Genomic DNA, 17,440 nt, shown 5'->3' on the forward strand with positions numbered 1-17,440 from the left:
CTCAGCTGATGAGAGGAAGCACTGCCTCTGAGCAGTGGAAAAACCTTTGGTAACCATGAGTCTGCTTGATCTTGTTTGGCACACTGGTTGAGCCTGAGGCAGGTGCTCTGTGACTTTTTTGTCTACAAAAACTACCATAAGGATTAATTTAGTTCTAGAAGAACTAAGTGCCCTCCACTCTGTTAATATTCAGTCTTGTGCTGAAGCCAGACAGGCTCACAGACACCGCAAATCAAAGAGCTACCACTGGCAGGGTAGAAGCCAAGCCAAATAAAAAAACCCCTCCTGCCAATGGCATGTCGATGTTTGTATCTTCACCAGGAATGCCAGTGCCTTCTGGAAATTCAAATGTCATGACTGGAATTTGAGATTTATTTTCAGCTTCCAAAAGAAATTTCACAAGTGAGATCTATGAAGAGGGTTCTCGTGCCAGTGGGCAGATCACCTCCCTGATCTGAATTACTGAAAGCTTCACACAGCCATATCTTTCAGCTGGCATAAACTGGCATAACTACTGATTTCAAATGAACTAAGCTGATTTATGCTAGCTGAGAGCTGGCCACTGTAAATTAACAGATATTTATGAGCTTCTCAAAAGTCTAAGATCTGTATACAAATTAATCCATATTATTTCACAAAATTAGAGACAATTCCTTGAGTTGCTAGTTGGTTCTATGTTCTTTGAGGAGTGATAAATTCACCAAAGTGACAGTGGTAAGTAAAATTTTTCTAGTAATTACTGACATTGCCAGTTATTTTGAGTGAAACAAAGGCTAAAGTTGTTCCCAGTTTTTGCTGCAAACTATACCAGTGCCAGAACATGACTAGACATCACTTAAAATGCTTTAAGATCTGAGTGTGATTTAACTTTTGCTTGTATAATATAATCAAAATTTTCCTGTCTGTTTTCATTTTTGGAAGACTCCTGGTATTTGGAAGACTGACTACATTTAGTATCCCACAGTTTCCATTGCTGGAGGTCTATCTGACTCTTGAATACCAGAATAAATTACTTGGAGCTCCAGCTTGGCATCTTCCATATTTATAGGACATAATTGTAAGACATACAAGCTCATAGAATACAGTCTTTAAACTGTTCAGCATAAGAAAAATCAACTGATTACCCAACAACTCGGTACAAAAAGTGGGTAAGTCCAACATTCCTTTAGTTACCTATGATAAATTGTGCTTCAGATTTTCATCAATAGTACATCACAAAGTGAGAACTTAGTTAATTGTTAATTAACTATAAGTTGAATATAGGCACCCTACCAGCTAAGGAGAAGAGAGCCAAAGATTTATGCCACAAGCCCACACACATTCACACAGTTTATTTCCCTGATTAGTCCCTGAGACATGTGCATGAATTAAGATGTCCCTGAGTAAATACCTATGCAATGAAAGGCTAGAATTTAGACTTAGGCTTCAATCAGAGAAGCCACATTCACCAGAAATCCTTCATGCATTTATTCACCACATATTGCAACAAGCTCTATAGTACAAAGATTCTTGCTTTACAGATAAAGCACTGAAGCACAGAGAGGCTTAAATCCAGAACCTGTAAACTATTTAGCCACCTAATCTCAGTTGAGTTCAGCATTGCTCAGAGTCTGTACCTAAATGATTTGACCCAGGACATTGATGATGCTTGCTGTAGAAAAAATATTTCTTCCATAGCTTACAAAGTTCAAACAATTCCGGTCTTACATTTAGTCACTGGCAACCTGCCCATTTGAGAAATGCCGTTTATGAAAGACTGTTAAAAAATTGCATCCTCTCACAAGTGTTAACTGAGGTCCACTGCTTGTTCCTAGCTTGGTTTTTCTTAGGAGAGCAGAGCCATACATTTTTACACAGTTCTTTAGCACCCTCTATTGTTTTATTTTTCTAATGAAAATTTCACTCTGAATTGCTGTGGCATTGCAAAAACAAGAATACATGTAAAGTCTTTTTCTAAAGCAGCACATAAATAAGGATCAGTAATAGAGTAGCGTGTAACCAGAAAGCAAGGAAAACAAGGTTATAGGTAAGTTTCTATACCTATTCACTGACTCACAGAAAAATGCTTTCTTGAAGGCAGACAGATTTTTGCTACCCTCTTCAGCAAAGAGTTGAGCCTCTGACTGCAGAAGTTTTGTCTAATAATATCTGAGTAGTGGCTGCAGAATTTAACTTTATAAATGTAAATTGGAAACCAAAATACATAACATTATACTAGGAGAACTGTAAACAACGTGAAACAAGTCTAAAGATTTGTTAAGTGTTCTCAAATGCCAAACTTGTAAGACATAAGTCTGTTTTGGATGGTTACAAGAAGTGACAAAGGGATTCAGTTTGTCATTCAGCCATGGCATGGCTACACATTATTATTACTTGCTACAAACTTCTAGTGGGGACAACCAAAAAGCCCAACACAGAAATCACACCCTCAAAACAAGATTTAACTCTGAAGTAGACAAAGTCTGTTTGCAAATGAAGAAATACAATTGATCTGAGGATCTTCTAGAAATTGCTTAAATTCCTTATGAGGCCAGGCTGAGAGAGTTGGGGTTGTTCAGCCTGGAGAAGAGAACGCTCAAGGCAGACCTTATAGCAGCCTTCCATTTAAAGGGGGCTACAGGAGAGATGGGGAGGGACTCTTTGTCAGGGAGTATAGTAGTAGGGCAAGGGGTAATGGTTTTAAACTGAAAGAGGGGAGATTTAGATTAGATATAAGGAAAAAATAATTTTCTATGAGGGTGGTGAGGCACTGGAACAGGTTGCCCAAAGAGGTTGTGGCTGCCCCCTCCCTGGCAGTGTTCAGGGCCAGGTTGGACGGGGCTTTGAGCAACCTGGTCTAGTGGAAGGTGGGGTTGGGACTAGATGGTCTCTAACGTCCCTTCCAACCCAAACCATTCTGTGATTCTATGATATGAAATCTCTGAAACTGCTCAAGAACGATTTTCATAGCTGCCACTTAAAATGCCTGTTTCAACTGAGCTCACAAACTTGCCATCATTCTCTGAATTAACTCTTATTTACCTTCTAAATAAGGATTATAACCAAATATTGAAGTGGCACATGCAAATTTGGATAGATGAAAAATGTAGAACTTGAAAAAGTTTGATGGAAGATATAAAGTAAAAATCAAATCCAAGAGTCATGAAGAGCCCAAGCTCTTTAACAACTACTGTGACTCATTTCAAAGATATAAAAATTTTGTGGGGACAGACAGAGTTCAATGTAGATGTTGAATTAAGCAAACATATCTGAAAATCCAGGAGCAAGTCAAAACCAACATATAACTAACTTCCTCCTGGGCTTTCTCAACCCATGAGTTTTCTCACTTTTACCCTTCCAATTTGCCGCCCATTCCACTGGAGGGGAGTGAGTAAGCTCAGTTGATAGCTAGGGTTAAACCACAACAACACAACAACAAAACAGTATTTTAAAGCCACTTCTCTTAGCAAGACTGGTCCTAAACTTCTCTTTACAGCTGCATAGCAAATTGATATTATTTCTCCCCCTGCAAGAACAATTACACATCAGGATCCCAAATCCCTTAACAGTCCAAAAAACTTAAATTCCAGATTACTCATCTGCTAAATGTCTGTCTTCTACTGCTCTACAAGTATTTTAACTGAAATACAAGCTCAGGAAGCTAGAGATCTCTCCAGAACCATAACTCTACAATAGCTCATCTCAAATACAAATATCAGGATAACTAGAAACTTTACGTGGAGTTTTCTACTTTCAAGATTTTTTGCCACTGAAGGCAGAAATCTTGTCCAATTGCTTCCCAAGAACATAATACTGAGGCACTCCCAAGCCCATGGCTTAAATGATGCTCAAGTGCTGCATAACCACAAGTCATTATAAGGACAAGAGGGACTGGCCTCACGTTGCGCCAGGGAGGGTTTAGACTGGATATTAGGAAGCATTTCCTTACAGAATGGGTTGTTAGGCGTTGGAATGGGCTGCCCAGGGAGCTGGTGGAGTCCCCATCCCTGGAGGTGTTTAAGAGTCGGGCTGACATAGCACTGAGGGATGTGGTGTAGTTGGGAACGGTCAGTGTTAGGTTAATGGTTGGACTGGATGATCTTCAAGGTCTTTTCCAACCTAGATGATTCTGTGATTCTGTAATACAAGTAGCAAATGTCTTTCTGATTGTAACACATGGTCATGTCACACCTCAACTCATTTTCTTTTCTGACAAAGCAAAAACACCCAACCTGAAAACCCAGAGGCTGAACATCCGACACACTCAAATAAATATTCCTGACAATGGAGAAAAGAAATACCCCTCTTGCCCCTTCTGGAGGCAGAGTTACATACAAGCAGCACCATTAAGGAGATGAACACCTGAAATTTCTGCAGACCTAGTAACTCAACAGCCCCAGTGTCAATTGGTTCAAAACAACAGTATAAAGCATGCATTTGCCTGAATTGTTTGATTACATCTTAAAATTTATGAAAGGAAGAACAGTGATCATTTTCTCCCACCCCATCTTACAGAGGGGTACAGTAAGATTTACAGAGACAAGTAGTCTATAATTAAAAACCCCAGAAATTTTTATATAAACCAAAAAAGTAACACCTGCAGCATTTTCTATTCCCCCTGCCAATACTGTTGATGTCTCAATCACATAAAATTAAATTAAGTCTAATCTTTGCTGACAGGTTATGGAATGTCAGAGGACATGCAGCTCACCTGTTTGAAAGAATGGTGTTAGACACAGATGTTAATATTAAGAGAGAATTTGAGGTTGTTACTTACCTGATACATTTAGGTGTGATGCTCAATCCCTGTACTTGGCCTTCCAACCCAGACAGCAATGTCCTTCCACATATTTCATCAGTAAGTCTTGAGCATGCTTCTCTGCTAAACATCATTATCTCACTTCCATTCTGGCAAACACTGTTTATACATTAAAGTAAATCAATGTGGCTCAGAAACCCAAATAAAATATCTTTTTTTTTTTGGTCTCATTTAATAACAAAGCAGAAATGAGACTACAGCTTGAAAAGTACATGGTCCACATCAGTGTAAATGTATTTGCACTGAACTGTTTATACTGCCTACCAACAGCAAGTTGTCAAATTTTCAATCCGTAAGACAGACTAGAGAGTTTCCAACAAACATTTTCCAAAATTAACAGATATTTTGAGGAAGACATCAAGTACTCAACCCGGATGACTCATATGAAGTATAGAATTTCTTAGGACACATACTAACGGGTATACTTAGATCCAACAAATGTGATCCTGAAATGAAGTATCATTGACTATCTTCAGTATCCATTATCACAGTGGATGTGCAGCATAGTCTTACAAAAAACGAGGAGGTCCCTTAAAAATGGAGGGGAAAAAATCCCCTTTTCATTCTGGTTTTGATTTTTGGGTCTAGCAGGTAACCAGAGGAAGTCAGTAAGTTCATATACTGTTCAGTAGCCTTTAGTTACATAAAACATAGACCTGTGCCTGCACAGTTTTGGGAGCTGGTATCCCATTGACTCATAAAGGAAGAAGTTGATTGCTCTGGACAAAATTTTAAGAGAACCCTCACAGAGAGTTTCACAGACAGCTACAAGGAAGATATTGTATACAACCACTTACAAGCATTAATACACACTTTCAGATTACCAGAGTTAAAAATCAGAATAATTTAAGAATAAATTGCATGATAAACCATCATCAAATTCTGTTTCAGTAAAATCATTTGATAGTCTCGAGAATAAAAAGGATGAAAGGATTGAAAACTGCAAGTGTATGTGGAAAAAGTGTCTGTTCCTTTAAGGGTACCTGGTCAAGGACCTTTTCAATGAAAAAAAAAAAAAAAGGCTAAGAAGAAGAGGAGGAAATCATAAACAAGAACATAAAGGGACACAAAATTGATGCACAAATTATAAGAGAGGCAGTGTATGGTGGGAGTATGAGAATGTTTATTCCAGCAAGATTATCTGATTGAGCACATCCTATATTGCGATGATAAGGAAAAGGAAGGAGATAAACACACAGATAAAAAACCTAACCAATTAGCATTAGCAAAGACAATAACCAGAAAAAAAAAACAAACAACACCAACTCTGGTCATTCACACCAATTGTTGGGTTACCAAGAAACTGCAGGCTATATTGATTTTGGCTGGGATAGAGTCAATTTTCTTCACAGTAGCTCATATGGTGCTATGTTCTGGATTTGCGACCAAAGCAGTGCTGATAACACACCTGTGGTTTAGATATTGCTGAGCAGTGCTTACACAGTCAAGGCTCTCTCTCTCACACTGCCCCACCAGTGAGTGGGCTGGGGGTGCACAACAAGTTGGGAGGGGACACAGCTGAGACAGCTGACCCCAGCTGTCCAGAGGTATATACCATATGGTATGGTGCTTTTCTGGAGACTGCTGAGCACCTGCCTGCAGATGGGAAGTGGTGAATTGATTCCTGGTTTTGCTTTGCTTGTGTGCTTGGCTTTTGCTTTACCTATTAAACTGTCTTTATCTCAGCCCATGAGTTTTCTCACTTTTACTCTTTCAATTCTCTCTCCCATCCCACCAGGGGGGAGGGAGTGAGCTGCCCTGTGGTGCTTACTGGCCTACCGCAGTCAACTAGAGGCACAACACAAACAAAATGGGACTTTGCAGCTGATAAAGACTGACAAACCTCATGGACCAGCATTGGAGGGAAAGGGTGGAAATGTGCCAACTGATGAGGCAATGTGCAGGGCAAGGGAGAGGAAGAGAGGGGAACTAGGCAGAAAGGCCTATAAAAGGGGTCAGTCAACATGCTCATCACAGCATTCTGTTCTATCTTCTTAAGCCCTTTCTCCACTATCTCTGCATAACCTCGCGCTCTATGCTGTGTGTCTGTGCTGCAAGGACTAGGTGCCAGCTACAGAGGGGACCAGCATGGGTGGGACTGGTGACAGCTACTGGAGTCAGACTGGGAGTCTAGGTGTCCCAGAACTGTGGTGTCAGCTACTGGAGTGCAGGGGTCCTGGACACTGGGGTGGGAATGGTTTATGTCCCAAAAATCAACTACTGGGGGGACTGGCATGAGTGAGGCAGGTGTGGGGCTTGGTGCTGGCAGCTGGAGCAGGACTGGAGGTCATGGCCTATTCACCTGGTGCTGGCTGATAAGAGGGCAAGTTATCTGTGTGTTTCCCCAACCGGGTGTGCATGGGGTATGCGTCTGCTGTCAAACCTGAAGCTCGATGAGCCAGTGAGTATGAGGGCCTGGGTTAGGGTTGTGGTATTAGGCAGGCAAAGGGTCTGTGCTTATACCCAGAGGACCCGAGTATGGGATGCCTGTGAGACAAGAGTGTGACGGCTGCATGCAAGCACCAACCTGGATGAGCCAGCAAACAGGGGACCCACAGGGCAGGTAAGAGGGTCAGGATCTGGGCAGGGGCACTAGGCAGTACCAGTACTCGAGGGATCTACGAATGTGTATGCACCTGTGAACCGAGAGAGCACTCTGTGTGTGCCTGCACGAGTGTCCTTCTGTCTCTGACAGATGAAGAGGAAGAAGGGGATATGGCTGCCTGTGCTTGTTTTACAAGGGTCAACGTATGTAGATGCAGTCCTGTGTGTGTCTGTTTCTAGGACACAAGCTCAGCTTCACTGCTCGTTGAAACTGCAAGTGGAAAGCAGCAGCTACATCCCTCAGCCCAGGGCATACACAGCCCTGGTAGGCAGGTATTTGAGGCTGGGCTCCAGCAGCTGGTTGGGAATCCTAGGCCAGAGCTGCTCGAGGTAGTGGCCACTCCTAACATCCCATAACAGAAACGGGTTAGGAGAACAAAGTGCTGGAGAGAAGCTGGATTAGCAGCTCACAACTCTGTTTTGTCTTGGTAGCTTAAGCCACAACAAAAATTTTCTAGCATAAAACAACTGGTTGATCATGTGGAACCAGCCAGGACTGTTAGTGAGAAATACTTCCTCTCATTCTTGGTGTTAGGGAGCACCAAGAGCAAGGTGGCTCCAGGAGTGAGGAGGAGCCAGGAGCAGAGGGTGGCCACAAAGCAGGCTAGGCAGCACCCCCACAGCTGGGGCACAGGCCTGCAGAACCAGGTGGTGACAGCAACAGCCCCCATCTGAAGCCAATCCAGGAAATCCAAACATCAATTCATGAACAGGGCTGGTCCCTGGCCCACCTACAACATAGCTTAGGGGAGTACACTGTGCCACAGCCTGAGCTGAAATAGGATCTGTGGGCCCAGGGACAGGGGGTGGGTAGGGGTCCCCAATGAGGCTGCTTAGGGCCATTAAGGCCCTGTATTGTCCTCAGGGCTCTGACAACTGGATTCACAGATGACAGCAAGTTTAAACCTGAGTAAATATTATTTTCCCTCTGATCAGCATATATGCGTCAACTGGATGTGAGGGCTGAGCTGTATCCTTATATATTTAGGTGGGAAGGGTAAGGAAGCACTGGGGCTGGAGAGACTTCACCTCTGGTGGTCCATCTAGCCTCCTCCCCTCCAGAATATGAAATGGACATCTCATGGCATAATCCAAACCTGTACCAGCATTACTCCACTTCTATTTATTTTTTATTAAAAAAAACCCAACACACATTGTCTTGTAATTATAACTTCTGATCTCATTTTAAAAATAGCAGTCATGGAGCCCACATAGCTGAGAGGCCATTATTACTAGTTCTTATGCTGTACTAGAAAAAGCCATTTCCATCAGGTTACACAGAACGCATTTTCCAAAGGAGAAAATCCAAAGACTTCGAAGCCCGCTTTCATAGTGCACACTCCATAGCATGTGACAGTTTTTCCCCACTCCTCAGGAGAAAACCCAGGACTATTTACCACATACCTCTTACCAATTAATTGCTGAAACATAGTGTACAGCTATTCACCTTACACAGATTTTCTGAGTAACTGCCCATGAAAATTAACAGGATTTGGAAGATCCTTTCTGGCTAGTCTGATAGAAATGGTGGAAGAAGGCAAAGAAGCATAACATTCCCAGGCCACTACCTCTCCTTCAGCCTTCTCTTCACTATCTGCATCTGCAAGAACAGAAAGATTAATTGCTCCCTTAACCTGAATGCCCCTTGGAAAAAAAAAAAACAAAAAACACACAAAACCCAAAACCCAAAAAACATCACTTCTGACCATGACAACAGTTACTGTCTAGCAGAAACTCCCAGTCCCATTTGGCAGCAAAGACTCACTCACTATTTCTAAAACAAGAAGTTTCACAAGGTATTCAAAACCCTGTGGAACACCAAAGGCTACATGGAACATGGCTGGATAATAAATACAATTGCACATGGAATAAGGAGGAAAAGACCTCAAAAGATAACCAGGAAGAAAAAGAGTGGCAGTACTCCTGTCAGCAAAACTTGGTCATGCTCTTGGCTGCTCAGCATCAGAGCCTAGATACAATCTCACCATGACACAGGTTGTACAATGAATGCTTTCTATCTAGAAAGGGAAAAAATCCACAGCTAACTTGCCCTTTAGTTCACACCAATCTATGTGTTCATACATGTCCTCATATGATATTCATTCTGTACACAGATGGAGACCTTCAGTGCCCACATTAACAAGGTAATTCAGACTTGTCCTCTCTGGGCAAGAGCGAAACACAGTTCAAGCACCAACAGAACTACAGAGGTATGCTGGAGCAAGTCAGATCAAAAGATATAACCAGGTACAAACAGACTCTGCTGAGCCTTTGGTGTTCCTTAGCATCTGTCACACCCTGTTACATGCTAGCAGCTACAGGATGCTCCTCTGCCTCAGACACATTTCTGTGGCACAACCTGCAGCAGCATCAAGCCCACATACATCACTGCTGGAGAAGTCAATCCAGTACCACTCCAGGAGGGCTGCACTTACCTGCCCAGGCAAACACCAATCTGTCAACTCTCCAGAGGGCTCTCCTGCTCCGTAGAGGTACGACAGCTTGCTCAGAGATCCCTTGACTTGGAGCTGCATTGTCCAATACTGAATACACCCAGCAGCAGCTCCAGAGATCAATTCTACCTTGATGCTTGTCGACAAGAAAAAAAATGCTATGTTCCCTTCCCCATAGCTCAAGGCATCCCAAAAGCACATACAAATTTCAGTTTTGCTTCCCGTAATACTCAGATATGCCAACTCCCCAGCATCTCTCTTTCATAGTATGTAACTCTTCACAAAAATGGCCTTCTGGATGAGAAGGTATTTTGAGTTATTTCATAAATATAATGTCCATCTGACGGCTGCATCCAACAGCATCAGATGAGAGTACTCCAGCAATTCCTGAAAGTTTTTTGGACGTCATGGAAAAGGCCTCAGGTAGGAAAATGACCAAGATTCCAAATCATTCAGGCAAGTGCTGGAATAAAATACTGAAGCGAAACATCCTCATGGAGCAAGATGAAGTGTACAATTCTTTTACTTACAATATCTGTAAGGAGAAAGAAAAAAATCCAGTTTAAAGCAGGAAAAATACTTTAAAATTCTATCTGCTACAGAATGCCACCATAAGAACACAATGCTTCTACCAATTCTGACAGAAGGATAACTCTAATATTAAAGTCCTGGAGGGTCTATGAAGCCTTACTAAAGACTCTGTGAAACCTGATACCAGAAAGGAAATATGTATAGGCCTATAACACTATACCCATGATATAAATCTTCCTTGTGAAATTCTTAGCATCTGCACTAAAACATAACACACAGATGTTTTCAGGAAAAGCATACAGAGTTATTAAAATAGGATATAAAACCCTGCATAGGCTTCTGCTAGAGAGAACGTATTGTTTCTATAGTTAGAAACACTAGCTGCATAAAAAGCATTTTGGTATTAGAATCAATCTGGTGCTGAATGTAAGAAAGCCTCTGAGAAAAAAACCCACAACACGTCAGTAAATCCCAGTTTCTCTGCCAGAAACTAGGGGTTTTGTTTTAAGACTTAAAAAAAAAAATCCCACCTCAAAATAAAAAAAATAATAACCTGAAAACAAAGACATGAAGACACCCATTATTAGCCAGTCTGAGTATTCAAGTTGATACTTATAAAAGGGCCTGGCTTAAAGGGTTTTTTTTCTTCCCCAAATGCCTAAGGCCTGAAGCTTACTGCCTAAAAATAGTAATATTAAATCCTCAGGTACAGTAAAAACAGTCAAGTTACAAACAGACAAAACAGAAGATATGCTGTCCTGTTGAGACTACAAGTACAGCAAACATCCCTCCTCAACTGGAGTTTGCAAGCAGAGCTGTTGAACTTACTGCACAATGCTTTTGTGGGATTGACCTGCTGTCCAGCAAGCAGCTGCTGCAGCTTCTTGATGTCTATGCGTGCCTCAGCCATGCTTTCCAGATCTCTGTCTTGAGCAGAACTTTGACAACCATCCTCTGATGCTAAAAGCATAAGAACACAACACTTAGCCAAAACATGAGAAGGAATTTCAACACCTACAAGGACACACCTGATAACCACCGAGCAGCTAGTACGCCAGAAACAGCAGTGCAAGGAAAAGAAAGCCCAGTTTTCCTACAAAGTTGTAAAGGATACTGGAAGACATTCCCTCCCACAAACATGAAACAGCCATTGGCCACTTTAATTTTTAAGGTTTCATTTGAAGACTTCAAAGTACTTGATACAATTTTGTAAGGACTAACAGAAGGTAAGTACTGTTACCAGTGTCACACTTAAGTAATGAAATCAGACAGACACAAGAGGCAACAAACGGGAAAACTTACTCCAGGGAGGATTTCCCAAGTCTTTAAAATGGGTCGTTACAGATACTAAGTCAGTTTCTATTTTCAAGTTCATTTCTCCATTCGAGTTTGCTTCAATCACCTGCAATACAATCATTCTCAATTTTAGGCAAGCCACTTTCCCACTGCAGAATGAATAAAGTACAGCTTTGTACCAGAAGCACTTCAGTGCCCTCACAGCTCAACTGTAGTTTCTGAACACAGTTTGAACATTCGAATGTTCAGCTACAAAATGCATTTCTCATCATTCCTGAGTGAATTATCCTAGACCAATCTCCCTGAAATTATGAAAAGAAAGAAATTCAATTGTTCTTCAGTACTTTTAGGACAAGTACTGGCTTTGGTAAGTTCATGTGCTGAGGAAAAGGATTTAGAAATAAGAGACTGAAGCTGGAGAAATGCAAGGTTTCCTGCATTTCCATACAGCTTTTCAACAAACAGAAAAGCACCTACACAGTCCATATGACACACACAGAAAACATGATGCATCAAGGTCTGACACGCAGTTGCAGTGTTGCTTTCCAACACTTAAAAACAGACAACAGCTGCACCAGAGCAGTAACTCCAAGCAGGGCTTTGACCTGTTAGAAACCTGGAAAAGTTCTGAAAGTTTTCAAATTCCATCCTGACAAAATGTCCAACCAGAAGGAGACTATGTATGATCTTACACAAATCCCAAGCAGTTCAGAGGATTCCTAAAGCACATCTAAGCCCCTCATTTCTGTGACTGGAATTTTCAATAATTTTAAAAGAGGCTCGTATCACAACCAGAATCTCCTACAGAATGGGAGATGTCCAGAGATGAATGGTCAAGTACTATTTGAAAGAACTTCTAAGCCCTTTTTGCAGAACTGATCTTGACCAGTTTTACTACCAGGATGCACCTAGCACAAATATTTAATTGTGGCACCTGATGATTTTGTTCTTTAACAACAGGAAAGCATGTAGAGGATGCATGTAGTCTGCCTCCTCCCTTAGAGCTATCCAAGCTATTTCACATAGATTTATTTTCCTGCTTTGGAGCAGGAGGTAAGGGACGTAAGAAGGTGTGTATGCCCAGTGTTGACATGCTACCTCTTCTCAGTGTTGCTGAACACCAAAGTTCAATCCCATCATACAGCTATCCCGTGTGAGAAGAGATGCAAAGCAGTTATATGCTGTGCTTAGTTGTGTGTAAGCACCTCCACTGAGGACATTGGGGAAGGAAGGAGAGAGAAATAATAAAATCCCCAAAAGACTGACAATGGAGAAGAGTTTGAAGTGCTTACTCTTGTATTTGCAGGATGACTGCATTTGCAAAATTACCAGAAACCCAGGGTAATCTCTCAACTCTTCCAAGCCCTGGAAGACTGAGACTGTCCAAATTTCAGGATTCTCCACTTACAGAATATTTTCCATTTATCAAAACTGGTATGAACAGCACCAAAACCAAACTATTCCAAGGCTCTATACTTACCTATTAATTTTCATAACAGTCAATTCTGGTGACTGTGAGCAACAACTGAAAAAAACCCCAAACCTCTTTTCAGGCCAGCTGCAGAGGGCTTCTTTCAATGCAAGGCCCAGCAGCACTCCAGAAACTCAGAGTGGACTGGAAACCCACCAAGTCAAGAATCTAAAGCACAGGCTGATACGCAGGAGCTATTAGTAGGATTTCCTTTAAATCCTCAATTTTACCTGAAGTTCATTCACACAGACACCTAACATAAGACCTACTTAATAGGCATTTCTTAAATGAAATCACCCAGAAAGTCCCCAGCTAGCTTCCCTGCAATTTCTTACCAGCTATAAAGAGTAGCTTGTAGCAACACAATGCCATATTCTTTCAAGGATTCAGTACAAAGAGCACCACTTTCTGGGAAGCCCAGAACAAACTCTTCAGTGTAAATCCTAAAATAAATCCTATCACTTTCTTCAGCCCTTACACAGTCTTCAGGTGCCTTTAGCTCAACGTGCGACCCACACCAAAATAAGATACAACATGGGGGCACCAATTTTGGCAACAGGGAAACATGCTCTGTCCAAGATAAAATAAGGTCTGTAGAACACATTGATGAAGTGCCTTAACTTACAATGGAATTGCTGAGATTCTTCATTCTCTCCACAACACTCTTCATTGTTTTCAGCACTGGAAGGTAAATACTGACCTAGAAAGATGTAAGAACCACGTTTGCACAAATATTTAATGTGTCTGGGATGTGATGCATTAATTTCTCCTTTCAATTCTCTATTACTTTGGACTCAATTATCTACTGAGTGCAGGGAGCGCAACACTTAACTGAAATCAGCAAATGACTCAGGAACAGAGGAACTCCTTCCCATTATACCAAAAGGCCATCACTCTAGCAATTGTTTCAGACATACTATCCCAAGTCTGTGTTCAAGACAGGTTTTTGCAGATCAGATTCTCACATGAACTTGTATCTGTGTTACTGAGCAGTTAATAGTTACTATAGCCAAAAAGGAAAGAACATGATTCCCATGGTACTGTAATCATTTCCGGGATTGCATCGGTATAAATCTGAAATAACAGAACAAAACACATCAAGTTTCTACTGTCTCGTGCCTTCCAAATTTGAATGCTCTTAGCTATAGAGGTAACAGACATCCATAACCTCAAACAGGAGCACATTTGCACAAAGATCTTTCCTTGCAACTCTGCTAGAAGTCAAAAAAGTATACAGAGAGGATACAGAAAAATTGGGTGGAAACACATATCTAACTCTGACAGGTAGGCCATCGATTTCAGAAAGAACAGATTATTTGGGCCACTTGGACCTGAACAGCTGAAATGGTCTAAAACTGTGTGGTTTGGAGGCACTCCTGCCTATGCCTAAAGCCAGGCAAGTCCTTTAATCCTCCCTTTCTGAATATCACAGCAAGAACTGGTAACCACCTCCACTGTTTTTACAGGTTCTGGACTCTCTTGTCAAGATGGAAGCCATGTCCCACCCCTCTCCAAACCTCTAGCTTCCAGTCTTCCTTTTTCCTTTCACCTCCTCTCCAAAACCCAGTGGTAGTATACTCTGCAGTAACAGCATTCCACTTGCAACCTCCCCTTTCAGTAGGGAATATAAAATGAAACAGCTTACATCAAAGTCTGGCACATTGGGCTCTCTGAAGTCATTCCATAATCTTCGAGGAATAACCCCCACAGGAATATCATGTGTCACAATCCTGCTGCTGCTCGATAAGGATGGCTTGAGGGAGAGAGAGGATGCTCTTGCAGTTAAAAACAAGACTTGCAGTCTGAATTCAAATTTTTCAGACCCACTCTAGGAAATAATATAACTGAGTGCCCCAGACACTCAGTTCCAGTTTTCCATAGGTTCCTACTGGTCGCTATTAAAGGGACTTCCCTTTTGAATAAGGAAGAGGTTGTGAAGTATCAGTCATTAGTATCTATAAACTACCCTTAGAGCTGAAGAGGTCAATCAGTGAAGGGGTATTAACAACAACAAAAAAAATTGGAAGCCAGAAGTGTGAAAGGTAATGGCAGGACGATCAAAAGCAAAAGAAAGAGCCAAACAGGACACTGAAACCTCCTTCACTTAATGGCTTCAATGAGAAAATTTTAGAGAATGAAGGAATGGAGAAAAGCAGAGATTAGAGATTTCAATGACACAGCGTTCCTCCTCCACCACTTCCTTGCCTTTGGAAAATACTGGCTGGCTCTATGTGCTACCAAACATGATGGCAGGAAAGGCTAGTGAAATGGAAAATGGCATTTTTCTTTATTTAGTTTTCTAGAATTACACCAAAGACTACCAAAGCTTCTATTTGATCTTAGGAAAAGCACATTCTTTAAGAGCTTTTTCTTAATAATGAAGAAGCATGGTTGCACTTACTAGCTCCACAGCAACTCTGAGACAGGGACAGTGTTTGTTAGTCAACTTGATCTTCACTGCCTTAGCACTTTGAGCAGTTTTTAATGCTCTTGACAGGTTCTCAGGCACCAACTCCAAATAGATTTCATTGTGCTCTGCAGCTACTCCTTCCATCTGAAATTCATCGAAGAAATTCCCCTAGAATTTTTGACAGTTGGGAAATAACAGAAATGGGGAAAAAAATAAAAAGACAGAGGGCGGGTTTTACCTAACAGACTTAAAGCTCAGAACTGCATGTGTACAATGGTAAGCTTTCCTCTGCCTTTCCTAGAGGAATCAACACAGGCTGCATAAGCATGAAGGCCCACTGCTTCAGGCTACACCTATTAATTTCAGATCCCCCCCTAATACCTATCAGCCCTCAAAACCAGAGGTATGAGGGGTGGGTTACACCTTCCCGCCTCCCGTTTTGTGCAGGCCCCGGTGGGCCAACACACACTGAAGCTTTACACTGACGTGACAACCAAGGTGAAGGGGATGTCTAGCCAGAAACAGCAGGCCTGCGCCACTAACCGGCAGTCCTGCAAAACAGTGCGCCGTCAGAGGCCGGACAGGCCTTGAGAGACTGGCGCGTCTGAGACGAGGGCTACGTGTACAAGACGCGCCTCGTACAGCAAGCAGACCCAACCGCACGCTCTGGTTTTCAACGGCCGGTGGTTACTGAACTTCCCCGGGCTTACCTGGCACAGCTCACACCACATACTGACGCCTCCGTTCGCCACTTTGTCGGAGAGGATGAAATACAGCTTGCTGACAGTAAGGCGCAGGGTGCAGGTCTTGGCTAACTTGGCGATTGTGTTAATGACACCTGGCGGCGGGAGGAGGGGGGAGCCGTTACAGAGGTAACCACTTCACACACCTTGTCCCAGGGGGACAAAGGAGAAACGTTCAGTCTCCAAAAACTCCGCTCGTGCTGCTGCGGAAACTCCCTAACATCTGCGGGCGAAGGAAGGCGCCCCTCGCTGCCTCACTCCCCGCGCGGAAGGGCCTCTGGCCCGCGGCCTGGGCTTCACGGCACCCACAGCCCTTCCCCTTCCCCGAGAACGGCGGCCGGGGCCGCTCGCCGAGGCAGAGCCGCCCGCCCTCCGGCCCGGCCCGGCCAGGCATACTCACGGCTGAAGTGGTTGAGGCAGGCAAGATCCACAATCTTAGCCCGAAATCGCATGGCGGCGCCCGGCCCGCGCCCGCAGCACCGCCCGCCGCTAGCGTGCGGCCGAGGGCGGGCCCGGCCCCGCTGGGCGGGACTGTGACGCCTCCTGCGGTCGTGACTGTCTCCGGAGCCGGAGCCGAAGCGCTCACCTCGGAGACGCAAAAGCCTCTCGGCACCCCCAGAACGTATGTACAAATCCAAATGTCTGTGTGGGCCCCCGCCCCGAGGCCTCGAAACCTCCAGCCGCTGGCAGAGCCTAGGCCCAGGCTTTGCTCCTGAGCGGAGTACTGTGCCCAACATGAAGCAATGGCGAGGCAGGAAAGCAACAGTTATGTAAGAAGGTAGAGAGAAGAGGCCTTTTTTCCCCCGCCATCAGTAGCCAAAGCCTCCCAGAAAAAGCTGAGCAGCCCTAAGTGTTCTTAGAAAGGAGTGCTCTGTCAGACCAGGCACCACATGCAGACAGACTCCCTTTTCCCAGGGCTATTTCAGCTTAGTGCATGGTGTGCCAGGGGTTTGTGCAGAGGCTGGAATAGTTCAAGTACAGTGAGGGAAAACCTTGCTTTACCTGTCCCTGCCCATGTGTGCCGTGCTTGTTTCCTCTGAGAGACTTGGTCCTTTGCCTTTATGGTGTTCTTCTATCCTTGCAGTCCTCAAAGACCACAGCATTTGCAGACAGTTTTCTGGTGCTGTCTTCTTT

The 17,440-nt window shown here is 43.1% G+C and overlaps 1 protein-coding gene across 3 annotated transcripts; it reads right to left on the minus strand.

The window, feature by feature from the left end:
• Window positions 1-5,535: 5,535 nt before the first annotated feature.
• HUS1 (HUS1 checkpoint clamp component) lies at window positions 5,536-16,815 on the minus strand. 3 transcript variants are annotated; one of them, XR_012633176.1, is made up of 9 exons: window positions 16,707-16,815; window positions 16,274-16,401; window positions 15,555-15,731; window positions 14,799-14,906; window positions 13,779-13,853; window positions 11,689-11,788; window positions 11,215-11,346; window positions 9,838-10,390; window positions 5,536-9,002 (listed from the first exon to the last, which is right to left on the minus strand). XR_012633176.1 is itself a non-coding variant. In XM_074899811.1 (8 exons), the coding sequence occupies exons 1-8, from the start codon at window positions 16,756-16,758 to the stop codon at window positions 10,308-10,310; spliced, it is 831 nt and encodes a 276-aa protein (XP_074755912.1). In that variant the 5' UTR covers window positions 16,759-16,815; the 3' UTR covers window positions 5,538-10,307. The 3 variants fall into 3 exon arrangements, 2 of the variants coding, with proteins under 2 accessions (XP_074755912.1, XP_074755911.1); XM_074899811.1 differs by having other exon boundaries at window positions 5,538-10,390; window positions 15,555-15,707; XM_074899810.1 differs by having other exon boundaries at window positions 5,539-10,390.
• Between the last annotated feature and the right edge of the window lie 625 nt (window positions 16,816-17,440).

This window comes from Athene noctua, chromosome 2, assembly GCF_965140245.1.
Source record: "Athene noctua chromosome 2, bAthNoc1.hap1.1, whole genome shotgun sequence".
NCBI classification, from domain to species: domain Eukaryota; kingdom Metazoa; phylum Chordata; class Aves; order Strigiformes; family Strigidae; genus Athene; species Athene noctua.